The sequence below is a fragment of the Ruditapes philippinarum genome, unplaced genomic scaffold (genome assembly GCF_026571515.1).
Source record: "Ruditapes philippinarum isolate M1 unplaced genomic scaffold, ASM2657151v2 ctg7199_1_1_1_1, whole genome shotgun sequence".
Classification (NCBI taxonomy): Eukaryota; Metazoa; Mollusca; class Bivalvia; order Venerida; family Veneridae; genus Ruditapes; species Ruditapes philippinarum.
The window spans coordinates 17,153-37,500 of NW_026860612.1; the positions used below are offsets into that span (position 1 = coordinate 17,153).

At 31.9% G+C, this 20,348-nt stretch overlaps 2 protein-coding genes across 2 annotated transcripts in view; both read left to right on the plus strand.

Moving 5' to 3' along the window:
- Positions 1-14,208: 14,208 nt before the first annotated feature.
- Positions 14,209-15,164, plus strand: LOC132712780 (activating signal cointegrator 1 complex subunit 2 homolog). The gene is made up of 2 exons (XM_060695219.1): positions 14,209-14,389; positions 14,897-15,164. The coding sequence occupies exons 1-2, from the start codon at positions 14,249-14,251 to the stop codon at positions 15,143-15,145; spliced, it is 390 nt and encodes a 129-aa protein (XP_060551202.1). The 5' UTR covers positions 14,209-14,248; the 3' UTR covers positions 15,146-15,164.
- Positions 15,162-20,348, plus strand: part of LOC132712778 (FMR1-interacting protein NUFIP1-like) — an 8,380-nt gene continuing 3,193 nt past the window's right edge. Inside the window, exons 1-8 of the mRNA XM_060695217.1 lie at positions 15,162-15,257; positions 15,820-15,930; positions 16,745-16,807; positions 17,155-17,237; positions 17,622-17,714; positions 18,239-18,366; positions 19,090-19,206; positions 19,673-19,852. Of these exons, the coding sequence (XP_060551200.1) occupies positions 15,162-15,257; positions 15,820-15,930; positions 16,745-16,807; positions 17,155-17,237; positions 17,622-17,714; positions 18,239-18,366; positions 19,090-19,206; positions 19,673-19,852 (871 nt within the window). The remainder of the gene's footprint in view (positions 15,258-15,819; positions 15,931-16,744; positions 16,808-17,154; positions 17,238-17,621; positions 17,715-18,238; positions 18,367-19,089; positions 19,207-19,672; positions 19,853-20,348) is intronic.

The following is a 20,348-nucleotide window of genomic DNA, read 5'->3' on the forward strand; positions in this document are numbered from 1 at the left end:
AAGTTTTATTGTATTTGAGTGCATGAATCATTTGTGACAAAAACTTCAATATTTGATTTTACATACATATATTTTTGACTTTGCAAGTAGATTTATTAATTTCTTAGAAGAATTATAAACAATCTTCACTTAGATTATACTGATCATATATATAAAAAAAAACTTAATATTATAAGCCGTTTTGAAAGAAATTCACATTTCAACGTCTACTGTATAGTAGTTCAGTATAGTATAATTATTGACGTTGAAATATGATTATATATATATATATATGAAAGAAAGAAAGAAATTCATGAGCGGGAAATTATACATAGAAAAATCGCTGGGATACATGTGCTGGGATTAACAAATATGCATTTTATTTGGATTTAAAGGGCGTTTTTGAGCTCCATATCTCAAGTGTCTGTGGTAAATTAAAGCACGATATTAAGGTATCGCATTGTAACATGGCCGGCGATTGGCTGAAAACCGTATGATTCAATTTATACATGAGGTGATTGGATGGAAATGTGGTATTTTTAAGTATAAAAACTAATTTAGAAAGTAACACTTCATTGTTTTCTGAAGAAAATGAAATATTTCACGAGTCTCTATGATAATTTTGACTTGGATATTTGCATTTATAAAAAGTGTATGTCAGTCCTGTGATCAGCAGAAAATTTCAATGAAATGGGGGTGTAATCCTTTTTGAAGTCATTTTGCCAAAAAATTGGTTGGCCAACCCTATATAACAGGAACATTATTATGTGTCAGACATTTCATTCTACTAGAAAAATCACCTCTTTAGCATAAAAACTCAATTTTAAGGTAAGATTAGGGACCATTTCTTATAATGTAAGTCTATTGAAATATCAATGTGGGTGTCTGACCAAGGTAATGTAACGATTCGCCACACTAACGATTCGCCACATAACGATTCGACACAGAGTAATAACGATTCGCCACAGTTAAATAACGATTCGCCACGTGTTCAAATACAAAGTTTTTCACACCTGTTTTCAAATTGTTGAAGGAAATTTTTTTTCCATTTTATATTTCATTTGTTAATTACATAAATTAATTACACTGAATACAGCTTTTATTGAATAAAAAAACACCAATTTCCAATTTCAAATTTTATTGCCTGAAACATTATACAATGTTTATAGCATATAAACAACATTAACATATATACATGTTCAATGGATAAGACATACAATACAATATTATCAAAATATGATACCTTAAACAATGCGAATTTTATTTGCAGAAAAAATGAATTTTGCTAAGTTATATAAAGTATTTTTTGATGATGAACACATGATATTTTCAAATTTGTTTAAAGAAGGCCAGTGACAATAATAACTTTTAAAAAATTTACTTCTAATGGTTCTATATTTTGGACAAACTAGTAAAAAGTGGTATTCTGTTTCAATAGATTGCATGTTACAAGACTTACAGAGACGCTCATTTTGGGGTATGTTAGTGTTTCTTCCCGTTTCTATGGCTAATTGGTGTGCTGAGACTCTGAATTTAGCTAAAGCTGTTTTTAAGTAATTTTCTTTAATAGTATTTAGATATTTTTCTCTTTTGAATTCATGTTTAAATGAATAAAAAAACACACGAAAACCAAATATTTTATTAACAAAATTACGTAACACATTTTATAACTTTGTTATTTATATAAACTGGAAAAATATACTAACAACTTTTATAGAATAAAAACACATGAAAATAAATATATTTTATTACCAAAATTACATCACACATTAACTGTAGATGAGAAAAACTTCGTTATTTATATAAACTGGAAAATTATACAAAAACAGCTTTTTTTAAATAAATTAAGACACATGAATATTTTATTACCAAAATAACATTACACATTTAAGATAAGTTATTTTTAGAACAAGTAGAAATAGTTTATTTCGGTAACTTATACATTTACAATATCTCGTTACATACAATAATTACAAAGATAATAATTCTGTGGTTACATGACAAAAGCAAAGAAAAAAATATTAAGAAGAACATAAAAAGTTTTAACTGATGACATTCTAATGGAGAACAGACAGCTGCAAATAAAGGAACAAAGATCGAACATCACAATTTCATTATCATTCATAGAAATAAAAAGTTCCAGTAAGAAGAGAACACTAAAAAACAGAAAAGACGTGACAATGACAGCGTCAAAAGTATAGTATTACATATATCTTTTTAACGATAATAAGTTGAAACAATTAACATTTCAAAATGTGTTATGAATTAACAACGGGTGGTAACAATTCTTGTTGCTTTTTATTAGCTTCATCTATATATTTTCCTAAATTTACAAGTATAGCTTTATTATCTGATTGTAGTAACTCTACTAATTTATACACATTTATATAACTAACATATTTTATTACAAAATTTACATAAATAAGCTTAATTGCCGCATTGTTTTGAAATCTGATCACATGATTGTCATATAATTAAAGGATTATTTCGGCGTCAATTAAATATTTCTACAACAAGCTTAAGGTGATTGGTTTATTAAAATTAAAGGTGTGACAAATGTTTTAGATATGCGTTCTTTAATCCGGTCCTACTAAACACTGCTAAGGACTGCTAAGGACCGCTAAGGACTGCTAAGGAGCCACAAAGGACTACTAGGGAGGCACAAAGGACCTTAAAATACCTCCTAGGGCATTCTTATAATACATGGTAGTATGTTTAGTGAAAAAAAAAATATAATTTTAAGAAAAAATATTATTTTGGTGAAAATTTTATGAGTTGCCGGACTGCTAAGGACTGCTCAGATACACAAAAGACTGCTAAGGAGGCACAAAGGACCTTAAAATACGACCTAGGGCATTCTTGTAATACAAGGTAGGATGTTTAGTGACAAAAAATGTATAATTTTAAGAAAAAATATCATTTTAGTGATAAAATTTATGTTTTTGAAGTGTTGCCGGACCGCTAAGGACTGCTCAGGTGCACTAACAACTGCCAGGGAGGCACAAAGGACCTTAAAATCCCTCCTAGAACATTCTTATAATATATGGTAGTAAGTTAATAGACAAAAATGTATTATTGTAAGAAAAAATATAATTTTAGTGATAGAATTTATGTTTTCGATGAGTTGCAGGACCGCTAAGGTGCACAAAAGGACTGCTAAGGAGGCACAAAGGACCTTAAAATATTTCCTAGGGAGGCACAAAGGACCTTAAAATACCTGTGAGGGCATTCTTATAATACATGGTAGTATGTTTAGTGACAAAAATGTATAATTTTAAGAAAAAATATAATTTTGGTGATATAATTTATGCTTTCGATGAGTTGCCCGACCGCTAAGGACTGCTCAGATACACAAAAGACTGCTAGGGAGGCACAAAGGACCTTAAAATACCTCCTAGAACATTCTTATAATATATGGTAGTAAGTTAATAGACAAAATTGTATTATTGTAAGAAAAAATATAATTTTAGTGATAGAATTTATGTTTTCGATGAGTTGCAGGACCGCTCAGGACTGCTAGGGAGGTACAAAGAATCTTAAAATACCTCCTAGGGGCACAAAGGACTGCTAGGGAGGCACAAAGGACATTGATATACCTCCTAGGGCATTCTTATAATATATGGTGGGATGTTTAGTGAGAAAAAATGTATAATTTTAAGAAAAAATAAAATTTTGCTGATAGAATTTATGTTTTTCGATGAGTTGCCAGACCGCTAAGGACTGCTCAGGTACACAAAAGACTACTAGCGAGGCACAAAGGACCTTAAAATCACTCCTAGAACATTCTTATAATATATGGTAGTATGTTTAGTGACAAAAAATGTATTATTTTAAGAAAAAATATAATTTTCGTGATAGAATTTATGTTTTCGATGAGTTGCTGGACCGCTAAGGACTGCTCAGGTGCACAAAGGACTGCTAGGGAGGCACAAAGGACCTTAAATTACTTCCTAGGGCATTATTATAATATATTGTAGTAAGTTAATAGATAAAAAATGTATAATTTTAAGAAAAAATATAATTTTCGTGATAGAATTTATGTTTTCGATGAGTTGCCAGACCGCTAAGGACTGCTAGGAAGGCACAAATGACCTTAAAATACATCCTAGGGTCACAAAGGACTGCTAGGGAGGCACAAAGGACATTTAAATACCTCCTAGGGCATTCTTATAATATATGGTAGTATGTTTAGTGAAGAAAAATGTATAATTTTAAGAAAAAATAAATTTTTTGTGATAGAATTTATGTTTTTTCGATGAGTTGCCAGACCGCTAAGGACTGCTCAGGTACACAAAAGACTACTAGCGAGGCACAAAGGACCTTAAAATCACTCCTAGAACATTCTTATAATATATGGTAGTATGTTTAGTGACAAAAAATGTATTATTTTAAGAAAAAATATAATTTTCGTGATAGAATTTATGATTTCGATGAGTTGCTGGACCGCTAAGGACTGCTCAGGTGCCCAAAGGACTGCTAGGGAGCCACAAAGGACCTTAAATTACTTCCTAGGGCATTATTATAATATATTGTAGTAAGTTAATAGATAAAAAATGTATAATTTTAAGAAAAAATATAATTTTCCTGATAGAATTTATGTCTTTGATGAGTTGCAGGATCGCTAAGGAATGTTAGGGAGGCACAAAGGACCTTAAAATACCTCCTAAAGCATTGTTTTAATACATGTTAGTATTTTTTATGACAAAAAATGTATAATTTTAAGAAAAAATTAAATTTTGGTGATAGAATTATGCTTTTGATGAGTTGCAGGACAGATAAGGACTGCTAGGGAGGCACCAAGGACAACTCGAAGGCACAAAGGACCTTAAAGTACCTCCTAAAGCATTGTTTTAATACATGTTAGTATGTTTAATGACAAAAAATGTATAATTTTAAGAAAAAATTAAATTTTGGTGATAGAATTATGCTTTTGATGAGTTGCAGGACAGCTAAGGACTGCTAGGGAGGCACAAAGGACTGCTAGGGAGGCACAAAGGACCTTAAAATACCTCCTAGGGCATTCTTGTAATATATGGTAGTATATTTTAATGACAAAAAATGTATTATTCTAAGAAAAAATATAATTTTAGTGATAGAATTTATGCTTTCGATGAGTTGCCGGACCGCTATGGACCGCTAGGGAGGCACAAAGGGCGTTAAAGAACCTCCAAAGAAATTCTTGTAATATATGGTAGTATGTTTAATGACAAAAAATGTATTACTTTAAGAAAAAATAAAATTTTGGTGATAGAATTTATGTTTTCGATTAGTTGCTGGACCACTTAGGACTGCTAAGGTGCACAAAGAACTGCTAGGGAGGCACAAAAGACCTTAAATTAATAATAATTAGAGTGTAATAATTCTATTTAATTTTGTTTAGTGATCTTTCTTTTTTTTAATGTATTTTGGTGTTGATTATTATGTTTTGGATGAGTAACAGGACTGCATAGGATGTGAAAATTGACTAGGTCTTTAAGTAAATGCTCTTATGTTAAGTGGTAATCAAATGTATAAAGAATATCACTGTAGTGAATGAAATTATATTATGAAGAATTGAAGAAGAACAATTTTAAGTTCAAAGGAAATCAGATGTAATAAATGATCAAATAAATAAATTTACCATGTTACTGGTGCTTATTGATAGTCTAACTATGAAAATGTTACAAAAATTGCCATTTTCTCCGGCAATTATGTAACAGTTGTCTCTAACATCCGTCCCTATCATCAGTCACGACAAAACCAACATAGTGCGTTTGTGACCAGCATGGATCCAGACCAGTCTGCGTATCCGCGCAGTCTGATCAGGATCCATGCTGTTCGCTATCAATTTCTCTACTTGTAATAGGGTTTGTAAGCAAACAGCATGGATCCTGATCAGACTGTGCGGATGCGCAGGCTGGTCTGGATCCATGCTGGTCGCAAAGCCATTATGTTGGTTTTGTCATGACGCGGCTCATATGGTGCTTACTAAATCTCACAAAGGGAGTTTTATGCTAAATCTCCAAAGCGACTGATATTATTTTTTTCTACAAAAATTATTTACATGAAATAGATTATATGTTACTCTAACCTTCAGCGGACCAACAATTTATCAACATAATATAAAGCTAAAATGAATTTCGGACAAATATAAATATATATATGAGCTGCGTCATGACAAAACTAACATAATGGGTTTACGACCAGCATGGATCCAGACCAGCCTGCGCATCCGCGCAGTCTGATCAGGATCCATGCTGTTTGCTATCAATTTCTCTACTTGTAGTAGGGTTGGTAAGCGAACAGCATAGATCCTGATCAGACTGCGTGGATGCGCAGGCTGGTCTGGATCCATGCTGGTCGCAAACCCATTGTTGGTTTTGTCATGACTCGGCTCATATATATATTTTGTTTTTTTGTTTTTTTTGTTTTCAAAATAAGGTACTGAAGTGGACAGATGTAACAGAAATGAGCAAATGATTCTTTTTTAATTTTACAATAACACTAAACTTATCTTGTTCTTATGTTGTGTGATAAGGAAGTAGTTAGCTTTGCAACTGTACATAGAAATATTTCACACTAAAATCAAATAGAATAATCTTAACAAAATAATCTCATCAGGATATATATTCATAGAAAACTATTGAAATAGGATATATAGAATGTTGAAGTGACATTGTGGTTAAAATTAGTCAATTGTTAAAACATTAGATTCTTTAAGATCATTCTTTTTACTTCATTAATAAACAAATCATCTATCCCAGCCCCTCATAAAACAGTTGGATACAGACCAATTTCAGCCCCTCATAAAACAGTGGGATATGGATCCTAACTATATACATACAGATGGGGCTGGCACATTATTGGAAGTTAACAAGCTGTATATTGGGAGCTGTGTATTGTATATTGGGATGTGTGATATATTACAAACCAGTGGGGGTGCCAATATAGGGTGATATACTTCAAAACAGTAGGAGGGACTTTCTGTTAGAGAATGCCTATTATTAAGTACAAGCTGCAGTAGATCAATTAAGTCTAATTAAGGATCTATTGAACATTATTTTTTATTGGCCAAATATATAGTCAATGAAAAAAACAACCCAAAAAAAACAAATATATTTCACCACCCTGAATAAAGTATTTGCCTTTATATTCCAGCACATTGTCATATCACTTGACCAATTTAATTATTATAAGAAATAGAAGAAGATCATAAGAAAAATGATTTTAATATATGGATATGACCTCAGTAATGAAAAAGTGATAATAATCAAAATTTGTTTGTAAACAAAGTCCTAAAAAAATATTTTGAATCTGTAAATTTTAATGAATGATCAGCAGTCCATTTATACTGAAACATTAACATAGAGAACTATCAATACTGAGAAATAATGAACTTATAACACTGAATCATAATTCAGATAATAATGTTACTGACATTTCACATAAATAAACATAAAATTTCATCAATTGGTAGTAATTAATTACAACAATTTAAAAGCAGATCTGTAATTTTTTAAATGAAAATTTTATTAGTTGGTATTTAGTAATTAGAAATTCAAGCTTATGAAAACTTATAATTTACTTCAGTCTGTATAATATCTATTAAAAAGATAAATCTGATTATATCACTATATATTATTTTGTAAATATATATAGAAAGTTACTGTCTGTATGATTATTTTCTTTAACACAATGGAAATACATTATCTGAAAATAAAGAATCTTCCTTTCATTATCAATGTTCTTATTTAATTCAGAACAGTTCATTCAAATGGCTATGCAACTTTTCATTTTGAAATATAAAAAGAAAGAAACTCCTTGATCAAGGAGCTAAATTCTATATATTTTTCCTGAAATTTGTTCTATTTGTTTACATTAATTGTACATTATGTACTATTTAAAGCATATAAAGCTATTATCATTATATTAAAACAAAAACCCCAGGAACTATGAGATTTGAACATCTAGTGTAACATTCCCCCCAAAAATGTAACAAAAGCCTCCCTGCGGCATGTAATTTCTGGGTTTTTCTAACAAAAAATAATTAGAAAATCATAGAATTTTTGATGTTTTTTTTAGGAAATGTGTTTGCATATTTGATTTAAGAATGATTTGGTGTATGTATCTTGTTTTTTTCTTTTCTTCCTATGTTGAAAATTCTGGTTGCTATGGCAACAAATAGCCTGAAATTCAAGATTTCTGATTTAAATTTTTCAGCCTTTTCACTATAAGTTCTTTATTTCTTAAGGTGTTTACTTCAAACTTTAAATATAAGTTTCTGGCCATCAACCACATCATATGTGACAAGGTTTACAACTCTAGCACAAAAATTATCAGTATTACCTCCCTTGAACTTAAATTTTTTATGAAAAAAATGTTGTCTTTTTTAAGTAACTTCTTTCTTTCCTAATGCATCTACTTCAAACTTCATATATATGTTTCTTATTATCACTCAACATTTTTGAGAAGGTTAAATACTCTAGCAAGATTATTTCCAGATTTATCTCCCCCTTGAACTTAGATTTTTTTCAAGAAATTGGTATTTTTCACTCCAACTTCTTCATTCCTTATAGGATTTACTTTAAAATCCCACATCATAATAATATGACAAGGTTGTATAAACATAATTTTCTTACTAGGCAGGGAAACTAAACACATTACTGTGATATTGACAAACTTAGAACTCAAAAGATTTAGGTTCATTCATGTCATTCATCCACTGGTAAAATTGAATGGCCAATGGCCCATCAGAATGTTGCTGGGGTTCTAACCGGTAGGGGACTTATGGATTGCTTGCAATACTATGATAATTGCTTGTTAACTTTATTATTTGACATAGATGGTCCATTTACTGTGCAGAAGAGACAATTTATTCAGCCAATATACACATTTTCAACATACATGTATATGAAAAAATGTGATTCATAATGAGATGTGTTTGTATATATATCCTTTTATATGTGCTTGTACATTTATATGTAAACTTGAATTTGTTTTGTCAGGATCTGTGTTCATGTATATAGATGTTTTGATATGTGTTTAAGACTGGCTTTATTATTGATATGTGCTTTTATATAAATATGTATACTTGCATTTTTGTCAGGGTATGTCTTTGTATATAGATGTTATGATGTGTGTTAGAGACCGGCTTCATAAGTGATATATGCTTAAACATAAATGTGTATACTTGCATTTATTTTGTAATAATATATGTTTATATATAGATGTTTTGGTATGTGTTTAAAATCATAAAGCATAATTCTATCACCAAAATTATATTTTTTCTTAAAATTATACATTTTTTGTCATTAAACATACTACCATGTATTATGAGAATGACCTAACAGGTATTTTAAGGTCCTTTGTGCCTCCCTAGGAAATATTTTAAGGTCTTTTGTGCCTCCCTAGCAGTCCTTTGCGCACCTGAGCAGTCCTTAGCAGTCCTGCAACTCATCGAAAGCATAAATTCTATCACTAAAATTATATTTTTTCTTACAATAATACATTTTTGTCTATTAACTTACTACCGTATATTATGAGAATGTTCTAGGAGGGATTTTAAGGTCCTTTGTGCCTCCCTAACAGTTGTAAGTGCACCTGAGCAGTCCTTAGCGGTCCGGCAACTCATCGAAAGCATAAATTCTATCACCAAAATTATATTTTTTCTTAAAATTATACATTTTTTAACACTAAACATACTACCATGTATTATAGGAATGCCCTAACAGGTATTTTAAGGCCCTTTGTGCATCCCTAGGAAATATTTTAAGTTCTTTTGTGCCTCCCTAGCAGTCCTTTGCGCACCTGAGCAGTCCTTAGCGGTCCTGCAACTCATCGAAAGCATAATTTCTATCAGGAAAATTATATTTTTTCTTAAAATTATATATTTTTTATCTATTAACTTACTACAATATATTATAATAATGCCCCTAGGAAGTAATTTAAGGTCCTTTTGGCTTCCTAGCAGTTGTAAGTGCACCTGAGCAGTCCTTAGCGGTCCGGCAACTCATCGAAAGCATAAATTCTATCACCAAAATTATATTTTTTCTTACAATAATACATTTTTGTCTATTAACTTACTACCGTATATTATGAGAATGTTCTAGGAGGGATTTTAAGGTCCTTTGTGGCTTCCTAGCAGTTGTAAGTGCACCTGAGCAGTCCTTAGCGGTCCGGCAACTCATCGAAAGCATAAATTCTATCACCAAAATTATATTTTTTCTTAAAATTATACATTTTTTGCCACTAAAACATACTACCATGTATTATAGGAATGCCCTAAACAGGTATTTTAAGGCCCTTTGTGCCTCAGTAGCAAATATTTTTAAGGTCCTTTGTGCCTCCTAGCAGTCCTTTGTGCACCTTAGCGGTCCTGCAACTCATCGAAAACATATATTCTATCACTAAAATTATATTTTTTCTTACAATAATACATTTTTTGTCTATTAACTTAATACCATATATTATAAGAATGTTCTAGGAGGGATTTTAAGGTCCTTTGTGCCTCCCTAGCAGTTGTTAGTGCACATGAGCAGTCCTTAGCGGTCCTGCAACTCATCGAAAGCATAAATTCTATCACCAAAATTATATTTTTTCTTAAAATTATACATTTTTGTCACTAAACATACTACCATGTATTATAGGAATGCCCTAACAGGTATTTTAGGCCCTTTATGCCTCCCTAGGAAATATTTTAAGTTCTTTTGTGCCTCCCTAGCAGTCCTTTGTGCACCTTAGCGGTCCTGCAACTCATCGAAAGCATAATTTTTATCACAAAAATTGTATTTTTTCTTACAATAATACATTTTTTTCTATTAACTTACTACCATATATTATAAGAATGTTCTAGGAGGGATTTTAAGGTCCTTTGTGCCTCCCTAGCAGTTGTTAGTGCACCTGAGCAGTCCCTAGCAGTCCGGCAACTCATCGAAAGCATAAATTCTATCACCAAAATTATATTTTTTCTTAAAATTATACATTTTTTTTGCCACTAAACATACTACCATGTTATTATAGGAATGCCCTAACAGGTATTTTAAGGTCCTTTGTGCCTCCCTAGGAAATATTTTAAGGTCTTTTGTGGCCTCCCTAGCAGTCCTTTGTGCACCTTAGCGGTTTTGCAACTCATCGAAAACATAAATTCTATCACTAAAATTATATTTTTCTTACAATAATACATTTTTGTCTATTAACTTACTACCATATATTATAAGAATGTTCTAGGAGGGATTTTAAGGTCCTTTGTGCCTCCCTAGCAGTTTGTTAGTGGCACCTGAGCAGTCCTTAGCGGTCCGGCAACTCATCGAAAGCATAAATTCTATCACCAAAAATATTATTTTTTTTTCTTAAAATTATACATTTTTTTTCACTAAACATACTACCATGTATTATAAAAATGCCCCTAACAGGTATTTTAAAGGTCCTTTGTGCCTCCCTAAGGAAATATTTTAAGGTCTTTTGTGCCTCCTTAGCAGCCCTTTGCGCACCTGAGCAGTCCTTAGCGGTCCTGCAAAACTCATCGAAAGCATAAATTCTATCACCAAAATTATATTTTTTCTTAAAATTATACATTTTTTTGTCACTAAACATACTACCATGTATTACAGGAATACCCTAACAGGTTATTTTAAGGCCCTTTGTGCCTCCCTAGGAAATATTTTAAGTTCTTTTGTGCCTCCCTAGCAGTCCTTTGCACACCTGAGCAGTCCTTAGCGGTCCTGCAACTCATCGAAAGCATAATTTCTATCACAAAAATTATATTTTTTCTTACAATAATACATTTTTGTCTATTAACTTACTACCATATATTATAAGAATGTTCTAGGAGGGATTTTAAGGCCCTTTGTGCCTCCCTAGCAGTTGTTAGTGCACCTGAGCAGTCCTTAGCGGTCCGGCAACTCTTCAAATACATAAATTTTATCACTAAAATGATATTTTTTCTTAAAATTATACATTTTATTTCACTAAACATACTACCATGTATTATAAGAATGCCCTAACAGGTATTTTAAGGTCCTTTGTGCCTCCCTAGGAAATATTTTAAGGTATTTTGTGCCTCCCTAGCAGTCCTTTGCGCCACGCACCTGAGCAGTCCTTAGCCGGTCCTGCACGTCATCGAAAGCATAAATTCTATCACAATAATTATTATTTTCTTACAATAATACATTTTTGTCTATTAACTTACTACCATATATTATAAGAATGTTCTAGGAGGGATTTTAAGGCCCTTTGTGCCTCCCTAGCAGTTGTTAGTGCACCTGAGCAGTCCTTAGCGGTCCGGCAACTCTTCAAATACATAAATTTTATCACTAAAATGATATTTTTTCTTTAAATAATACATTTTTTGTCACTAAACATAATACCTTGTATTATAAGAATGCCCTAGGAGATATTTTAAGATCCTTTGTGCCTCCCTAGCAGTCCTTTGTATATCTGAGCAGTCCTTAGCGGTCCGGCAACTCATAAAATTTGCACCAAAATAATATTTTTTCTTAAAAATATAATTTTTTTTTCACTAAACATACTACCATGTATTATAAGAATGCCCTAAGAGGTATTTTAAGGTCCTTTGTGCCTCCCTAGTAGTCCTTTGTGGCTCCTTAGCAGTCCTTAGCGGTCCTTAGCAGTCCTTAGCAGTGTTTAGTAGGACCCTCTTTAATCACTTATCCTAAATCAATTTTCGTAATGATCACATGTTTTTGCAATATCTTTTTTTTTAAATATTTGACATATATATAATATATGAAACAAATATTTATATATATAAATATTAATTGACATTTATGTTTATGATTAATTCAATATTTATTTAAACATATAATTACTTTCTTTAAACTTATAGTGGTGTCATACCTAAGATAAAGGGGAGCTACTCTCTCAGCATATTAACATCGCATGGTAAATTTAATTTCTTATTTTTTATGTATAAGAATAATTGTTTATTTCTATAAAAGCAAAATAAAAATCATACACTATGACAGATTTTTCCCTGAAGGAGAATTTTTATTTTTTATTCTCGCTGCCTAGTTTTGTTAATTTGTTATATGTTTTCGCGATGTTTATTTTTTATTGTTGTTAGCCTTTCCAAGTATTTTCTTGAAACAAGCGTTATCTAGGTAATATTATGTATTACTAAGATGCGCAAACAAACATCATGGGAATCATATTGAAATAGTTAAGAATTGGTTTATGTTTTCAACAGAGTAAATTTATGTGAACTAGTAAAAAACATTCAATGATCAAATTTACTTCTGAGAGTGACAAGTATGGCTGCTTTTCCTTAAGTCGTGGGTTTTCCTTGAGTCGTGGGTTGGTTAAAATCATAAATGACTTTTTGTATGGTTAAAAATGTATTTTAGAAGTTAATATTTCTTATAATTTGTTGTTAAAAAGTTGTAAATACTGTAATAATCGAATAATTTGGCCATTTGTAGGGTTTGTTTACATTTTTTGACAACAACAACAACAACCTACTGGTTTCCGGTGTTTGGAACAGGTGCGACTTAATTTCGCGCCAAAATTGGGCCAACAGAAAGTCTCACTGAACTATTAATTGAAATATAAACTAACACTTGGTCATCGGCATCATTATATCTATTATCGATCCATTATCCATCTTGAATAAAATTTGGAAATCATTTGTTGTATCTCCGTCTTTTTGCAACTAGTTATGTTTGTTTATAAAGCAAAATTAACGGAATAGGAAACATTTGAAAACCACATTCTTTATTAAAATATCAAATGCAATTGTTGCTACAATTTTGTTAATGTATAAAAGATTTTTAAAGCAGAATGAAAGTTCCTCTGATTTTTTATTTTAGTTTCATTACAAACTTTTATAGATCTTATTGAGGACTGTTAAGTACCGAATAAATTAATCAAATCTGACTCTAAATCGCTAAAGATAGAAGTTTCTAGTCATATAATGATGTTTAATTAATTTGTTAGGTAACTTGAAATAGTTCACTGAGATTTGACCAATGTTTTCTTACACTACTGTTGACATACATGTTAGCCACGACTCAAGGAAAAGGAAAATGCATGTGAATGCAAAATGGTACCTATATAAAATGAGCTAGATAATCGGAAATAAGTCTTAAGAGATGCATTAAAGATCATGACAGTGCAAAATACAAATAGTTCAACATTTTCTGGTAATTTCCATGCTTGTTCCTGTGACGTCATCATACGTCACTGGTCTATTTTTAGAAATGCCCACGACTCTTGGTAAATAAAGCATAAATAGTTACTTTTGTTATGATTTCTTGTTCTTTAAAGCAGATATATCATGCAGCCGAATAATCACATGCAGCGAAACAACCCATGGGGGTTTCAGGCTCAAAACTGGTCACAGCCAATGACAAGGGGTCCCCCACCCCATCAGCATCAAAGACCAAACATAAACAGGTTTGGATCGCCACCAGGACAGGTAGATTTTTATTTATTGCATGTTTGTTTAAATTGCAACAGACAAGCATTAGCAGTGGCTAATCTAGTCCAATATAGAAGACGTTACGGTCTTGTTACTGTTTATGTCGGACAAGCCCGCCGTCTAATAGTTATTGCATCTGTTTTTGCCTATATTGGCCATACTGGTTGAGTGAAGCGCTTTACAGATTGGTTCCAAAGTTTTAAACGGAAAAATATATTCATACATAGTTTGCAATGTTCATATTATAATTCATGTATATATTGTCCAAAAATAGGTCATTCATATCAGTGACTTTTCTGCTTATTTAACAGACTCCGAAAAAGGGCCTCTTCCCAATTGAAATTTTCTTCAAAATCATGCAGTTTTCCCAAATATCTTAACTTAAACCTGCTTATTTACTTCCCAAATTAGCAATTTTAGCGATAAATTTTCCCAAAAACAAAAGGCTAAGGCCTCTTCCCAATCAAGTAAGAAAAATCACTGCATATTTCCTTGCTGTTGCAGAGACCAAACTTTCAACCAAGGGGATTTAACCAACACATGGGATCTCCACGTCAAGGAATGGATGTGCAAAATCCTAGAATGGGGCTTCAACAGCAAGGGATGTCACCTGGAATGTCACATGGACAACCAAGGTTCCAAAACAACCAGCCTTTTCATGGTAATCAAAGTCAGTTTCAGGGACCTTATCATCAGCAACAAAAATATTCAGGGTCCAAGACCCAATCAGCACCCAGGGCAAATGTTCAATAGACCTCCAAACCGACCAATGGCTGGAACCACCCTCCAGAACTTCTTTAGAGCACCAGGGAACCAACAACAGAGGCCACGATTCCAAAAAGGAAGACACCAAGGTGACAAAAAGGTAACATTCAAATTACACAAATCAATATATCATTGATATGCTTTGCAGTTTGCACTGAATCACAGTGAATGACAGCTCGACTTTGAAGTACAGATTCGTGAAGAGGTGTATGATGGAACCTTTATGCTTATTGGAGTCTGTTTCCTGTACTGGGTCCTCCTGAAGAAATTATAGGTTTACAATTTCAGTTAAGACCATTTGCTTAATCCCAGGCAGGAACTGTTTCCATGTATGCATCCACTGCACACCAAGACAGCTGACATATCTATGCTGTCTGACCTTGGTCTGCATTGTTTGCTAGACAGTCATTGTTTATTTATAAATTTTCTCTGGCAATTATGTATGGTTTTGTCAATATTGATAAAAAGGAGAATAGTTCATTTGAGATATTTAGTGTTGACAGAGTTAAGATATGTTTAGGAATTCACTTCACAACAATACTACAAAGTGAATTCAAATGTGACTTAAATCAGCTCCTAGGCTTTTATTACAAATTTACAATCAATCTAGAATAGATATATGTCTTTACAAAAAATGTAAATTAAATATTTTTTGTTTTCAGAAGGTAGATAAAAGGGATTTACCTGAGAACAACAGATTTTATTGTGACTCGTGTGACAGGGGATATAAAGATGAGGACAAGTATAAACTTCATTTAGATCAACATCAAAAGGTGAGTCTGCCATCAATATTGTTTACACATCTTCATTCAGCCACTGTTTTAATTAGTGATGGAAATCAAATGAAATTTGTCACAATCGATCATCGGTTCAATCAGATGGGACATAATCGATAACTTTTCGAATAAAGTCGCGTTTAAAAGAAATAGGGAAGTAACATTTCTTCCAAAGGCAGTTGATTATATTCAGTAACAAGAACTTCATTTAGCACTTTTCAACACAGTTTTAACCTTAAATTGTCCTAATTTTACGAAATAGATTTTATTTTTCAATGGATGTCAAATAATAACATTCACATCACATTAAATTACTATTGTTTACATCACATATTGATCTTGTTTAACTCCAAATTGTCTCTGAGATGATTTTTTTGCAATTGGCGAGGTGTTCCTAAAAGAAAATTACCGCCAGAATCGCTTTACATAACAGTAACTCATTATCGACGACTTGCGACAATTGGAACATCACTAGTTTTAATCAGTAATTTGAGAGCATGACCTATACCATTGAAATTGTGAATTTTGTACATCAAATTAAAATTTGGAGAAATTTGTGATTACAGTTTTGTTATGATTGGATCTTGCATTAACTAGAGCACATTCATTTGCTTTCTTTTACTTTATCAGTTTGCATAGCCATTATTTTCCCAAAAGTATTAGTTTCCACATTTGAATGTATTTACTGTGAATTATCGCCAAATTGCATACTAAATTTTAGAGCTGTTGTCAATAGAGACGATATTGATGTATCCCCAATATTTTTCTGTTGAGGAAATGTATATGTTCCATTGTTTCCTCTTTATTATAGTGTCCAAAAGAAGGCTGTACGTATGTTGCTGCGGGAAAGCTGGTACAGTTACATATAAAACTGGTAAGCCGGTCTACCTCTGGACTAGTATTTGTATATAGTTTTAATGCTCAAGATTTATGGACATGAATTTTGATAATTTTATCAAACTCTAATAATATTGGAATTAATTTTCATGTTTACAATAGAATTGATATTCTACCTAATCCTGGCTTTTATTTCTTGAGGTTAAAAACCAAAGAAAAAAAATGCCTATATGTTTTGTTATGGTTGTTATGGTTGTGCAATTGTTAAAAGGTGGAAAATAGCAGACAGTAAATAACGGACAGTATTATATTTACATTTATAAAGTGAATGTATACATTTGTTTGAATTTTCTATTTGCATTAAATTTTAATTTTGAACTGTAGCATCATAACACTGGGTTGGCAAAGAAGATATGGTCCCTGGAGTCACAGGAAGATATACAAAAATGGATCGACGAGAGGAAGAAGTATGTACTTTGTAAAATGATAAAAATTATCATGTATATTGTATAATGATATAAGATAGATATATATTATATATAATAAGATAGAAGTAGTGATATATAATGTAGAATGATCTATGATAGTGATATATAATGTATAATAAGATAGAAGAAATGATATATAATGTAGAATGATATATAATGTATAATAATATAAGATAATGATATATTGGCGTTTTTAACAAGAGGGAAATAACTCGGAGTTATTCTGTAACATTTTGTTTCTACAGCTGTAAAGTAAATAATTGTGTAAATGAAAAAATTACATAACACAGGCAAAGGCATATAATTGGATACAAATTTTACATTATGCTTGTAAATATATCCATTCAATGTCTGTCTTGGCAGGAATTTCCCAACTGCAGAAAATATTGAAAAGAAGAAAGCCATACTAGCAGAACGTATAGCCAGAGGGGAAGTTATTGAGGAGAAATATTTTGGGTAAGAAATCATTTATTTGCTTAACTGTTATTTAACATAAATATAAAAATTGATTTGTATTTTAGATTACGAGATATATTATGTATTGTTAACATTAAAATGAATGTATTGCCTGGCTTGGTTAATGCAGTGGTTCAAATAACCTTCTTGCAAATTTGAGACCTACAGATTTTGCTGAACATTACCTTTCATGTTTATTTGTAAGAAGTGAACTTTTATTTTTCATTATTATGTTGGTTTTTGTTTTTAAACAGAAAAACAGAAAATTTACAGAAAAAAGACCCATCCCCCACTTAAACCTTTTGCCTCCACTCCATATTTTTTATGATGAAAAATGTTTTACAGTAGATATTTATTAACATGAACAGCTTGAGTCAAATTTAATTGTTTCATGATTATAAAATTTTATTTCCCCCTTTTATCATAAATGTTTTATAATTATTCTCCATCACACTATAAAACATTTATTTCCTACTATTCTGAAAATGTATATCTGGTACAATAAATTATTTTGTATAATGCAGAAAAATGCACAGGAGAGAGGATAATAAAAGAGGGCGTGGCAGGGGGCGTGGTCGTGATAGAGGGCCTGGCAGAGGTAACAATAGAGCAGATGGTAACCAGCAAAATGATATGAAAAGAAAACTTAATGGTAGTGGTTTTTGGTTTTTCTTAAACTTCATTGTAGAAATTGAGTTTTGTTATGCCTTTGTCAACAGCAGACATGCTTTAGTGTTCACTCTGGCTTTGAATCATACAAAATATGACCTTATATTTCTTATAACTTTAGATGGATTGTAGAGTTTTCACTTCTTCTGATTATGAAAATCCAACATTTTACAGGACTGGTGTTTGCAAGCACTAGAACTGCAAATTTTATATTGATGGTTTTACATAATTATGGTCTCCACAGGTTTTTAAATCACTTAGTTCACTTGTGAGGACATAAGATATGATTACATAAATAAATGAGATATTTTTTTACAGTCAAATGACATATAACTTGTATAATGGTGATTAAGGAAAATTGTCAATATATTAGGATAATTACTTAATTGGGTACAGTGAAGTAACAATCACTGACAAATACTGATGCATGCATATCCAGTTTTGAAAGTTGTCTGCAAGTATCCTGATACTGAGTTCCCAGTTCTGTGAGAATTTTGAATTTATACAATGAAAATAGAATTGAAAAATTCGGAACCCTGAAAATTGTCCGCTTTACTGAGGATTTGGTTCAGTTAAATCTGGTTTTGCGGATTTCTACTATTCATGTTTTATATTAAAACAGCAATGCAGAGTTACAGAATCTTTGCTTTCTTAACTGTAAATCTTTGTAATAGGGTTCAAACATGAGCGTGTGTTATGTTTGCAGATCCAGACGCAGATGGGTGTACTGTAAATAAACAAGCTAAGGAGGGTACTAGTGAAGATAATGTGATGAGGGAAGCTGCAGAGTCATTAAGTATGTTCTTTGCTGCAGATAGCTCAGGTAAGTGTGAATACCACAACTGGCTTATATATAAGTCATAGATGTACTCTAGTACAGGTCAAAGATGTAGTTTCTACTCTAGTATCAATTTTGTTAAACAAGCATCCAATAATATTTAATTTTGTTTGAAAGGTGTACATTTTGAAGCTTGACATATGAAGAATAGTAAATAGTGGGCCAGCCTTTTCATCTTTGCTTTTGGTGTTTCACTTGGATAACATTTTATGTGCAACTTAACTACAAAGAGTATATACCTCATCATTAATTATTGAAAGTATTCTGTTTTAAGTTCACATGTTCTGATTATGAACTTTGAAAAGGTTCTTCTTTGTTTTTAGTCTGGCATGCTGTTATAAGTTGACTTTCATTTGAGTATGACTTCAAATATGTTTCTTCTGAGGCTAAACTTTATTTATATTTATTTTGTTGTAATATTGACACTTTTTGACATTCTTTGTTTCACCAGATTCTGATTCAAGTGATTCAGATGAAGATGACAACAATAAGTCAGTTAAGAAAGTAACAGGAAGTACATCTTCAACCGTACCTGATGTTACAGCTGCAGGTGCTCTCGGTAATCTAATGTCAACGTATGTTGTAAGTGATGAAAGCAGCGATGGAGATGATACAGAAAAACCTGACAATGGTAATTTCTCCCATTTCTTTCAATCTTTTATGTTTTCCATGATAAATATGATAAATGGACTTTGTCATTCTAATTCTTCTTTCTGGACAATACATTTCATAATTTTTAGGGAAAGTTTCAAAATATGTACTTACCTAATAGCAAACAGTGCAGACCATGATCAGATTGCACAGATGTGCTGGCTGATCTTGGCCAGAACTGATGGAATAAGTAAATTCAGCTGCCATCAGCAGGTTAAGGGTATAACACTGTACTATTCTTTCGAGGTTTGTTTTTATGTCTTATTAGCTCGACTGAGCAATGCTCAGGGTGAGCTATTGTGATCGCCCTGTGTCCGTCGTCCGTCGTCGTGCGTCGTCAACTTTTCACATAAACAACATCTCCTCTGAAACCAATGACTGCACATCAACCAAACTTTGCAGAAATGATCCTTGGGTGGTCCCCTTTCAAAGTTGTTCAAATGGTTCCGGTCTGTTGCATATGTAGGTCACAGGGC

What these genes read in the sequence shown, in the direction of transcription:
- LOC132712780 (XM_060695219.1), top strand. Translation starts at nt 14,249, where the DNA reads ATGCAGCCGAATAATCACATGCAGCGAAACAACCCATGGGGGTTTCAG. An exon ending in TTGGATCGCCACCAGGACAG is followed by an intron (nt 14,390 to 14,896) that starts GTAGATTTTTAT and finishes TTGCTGTTGCAG; the next exon opens with AGACCAAACTTTCAACCAAG.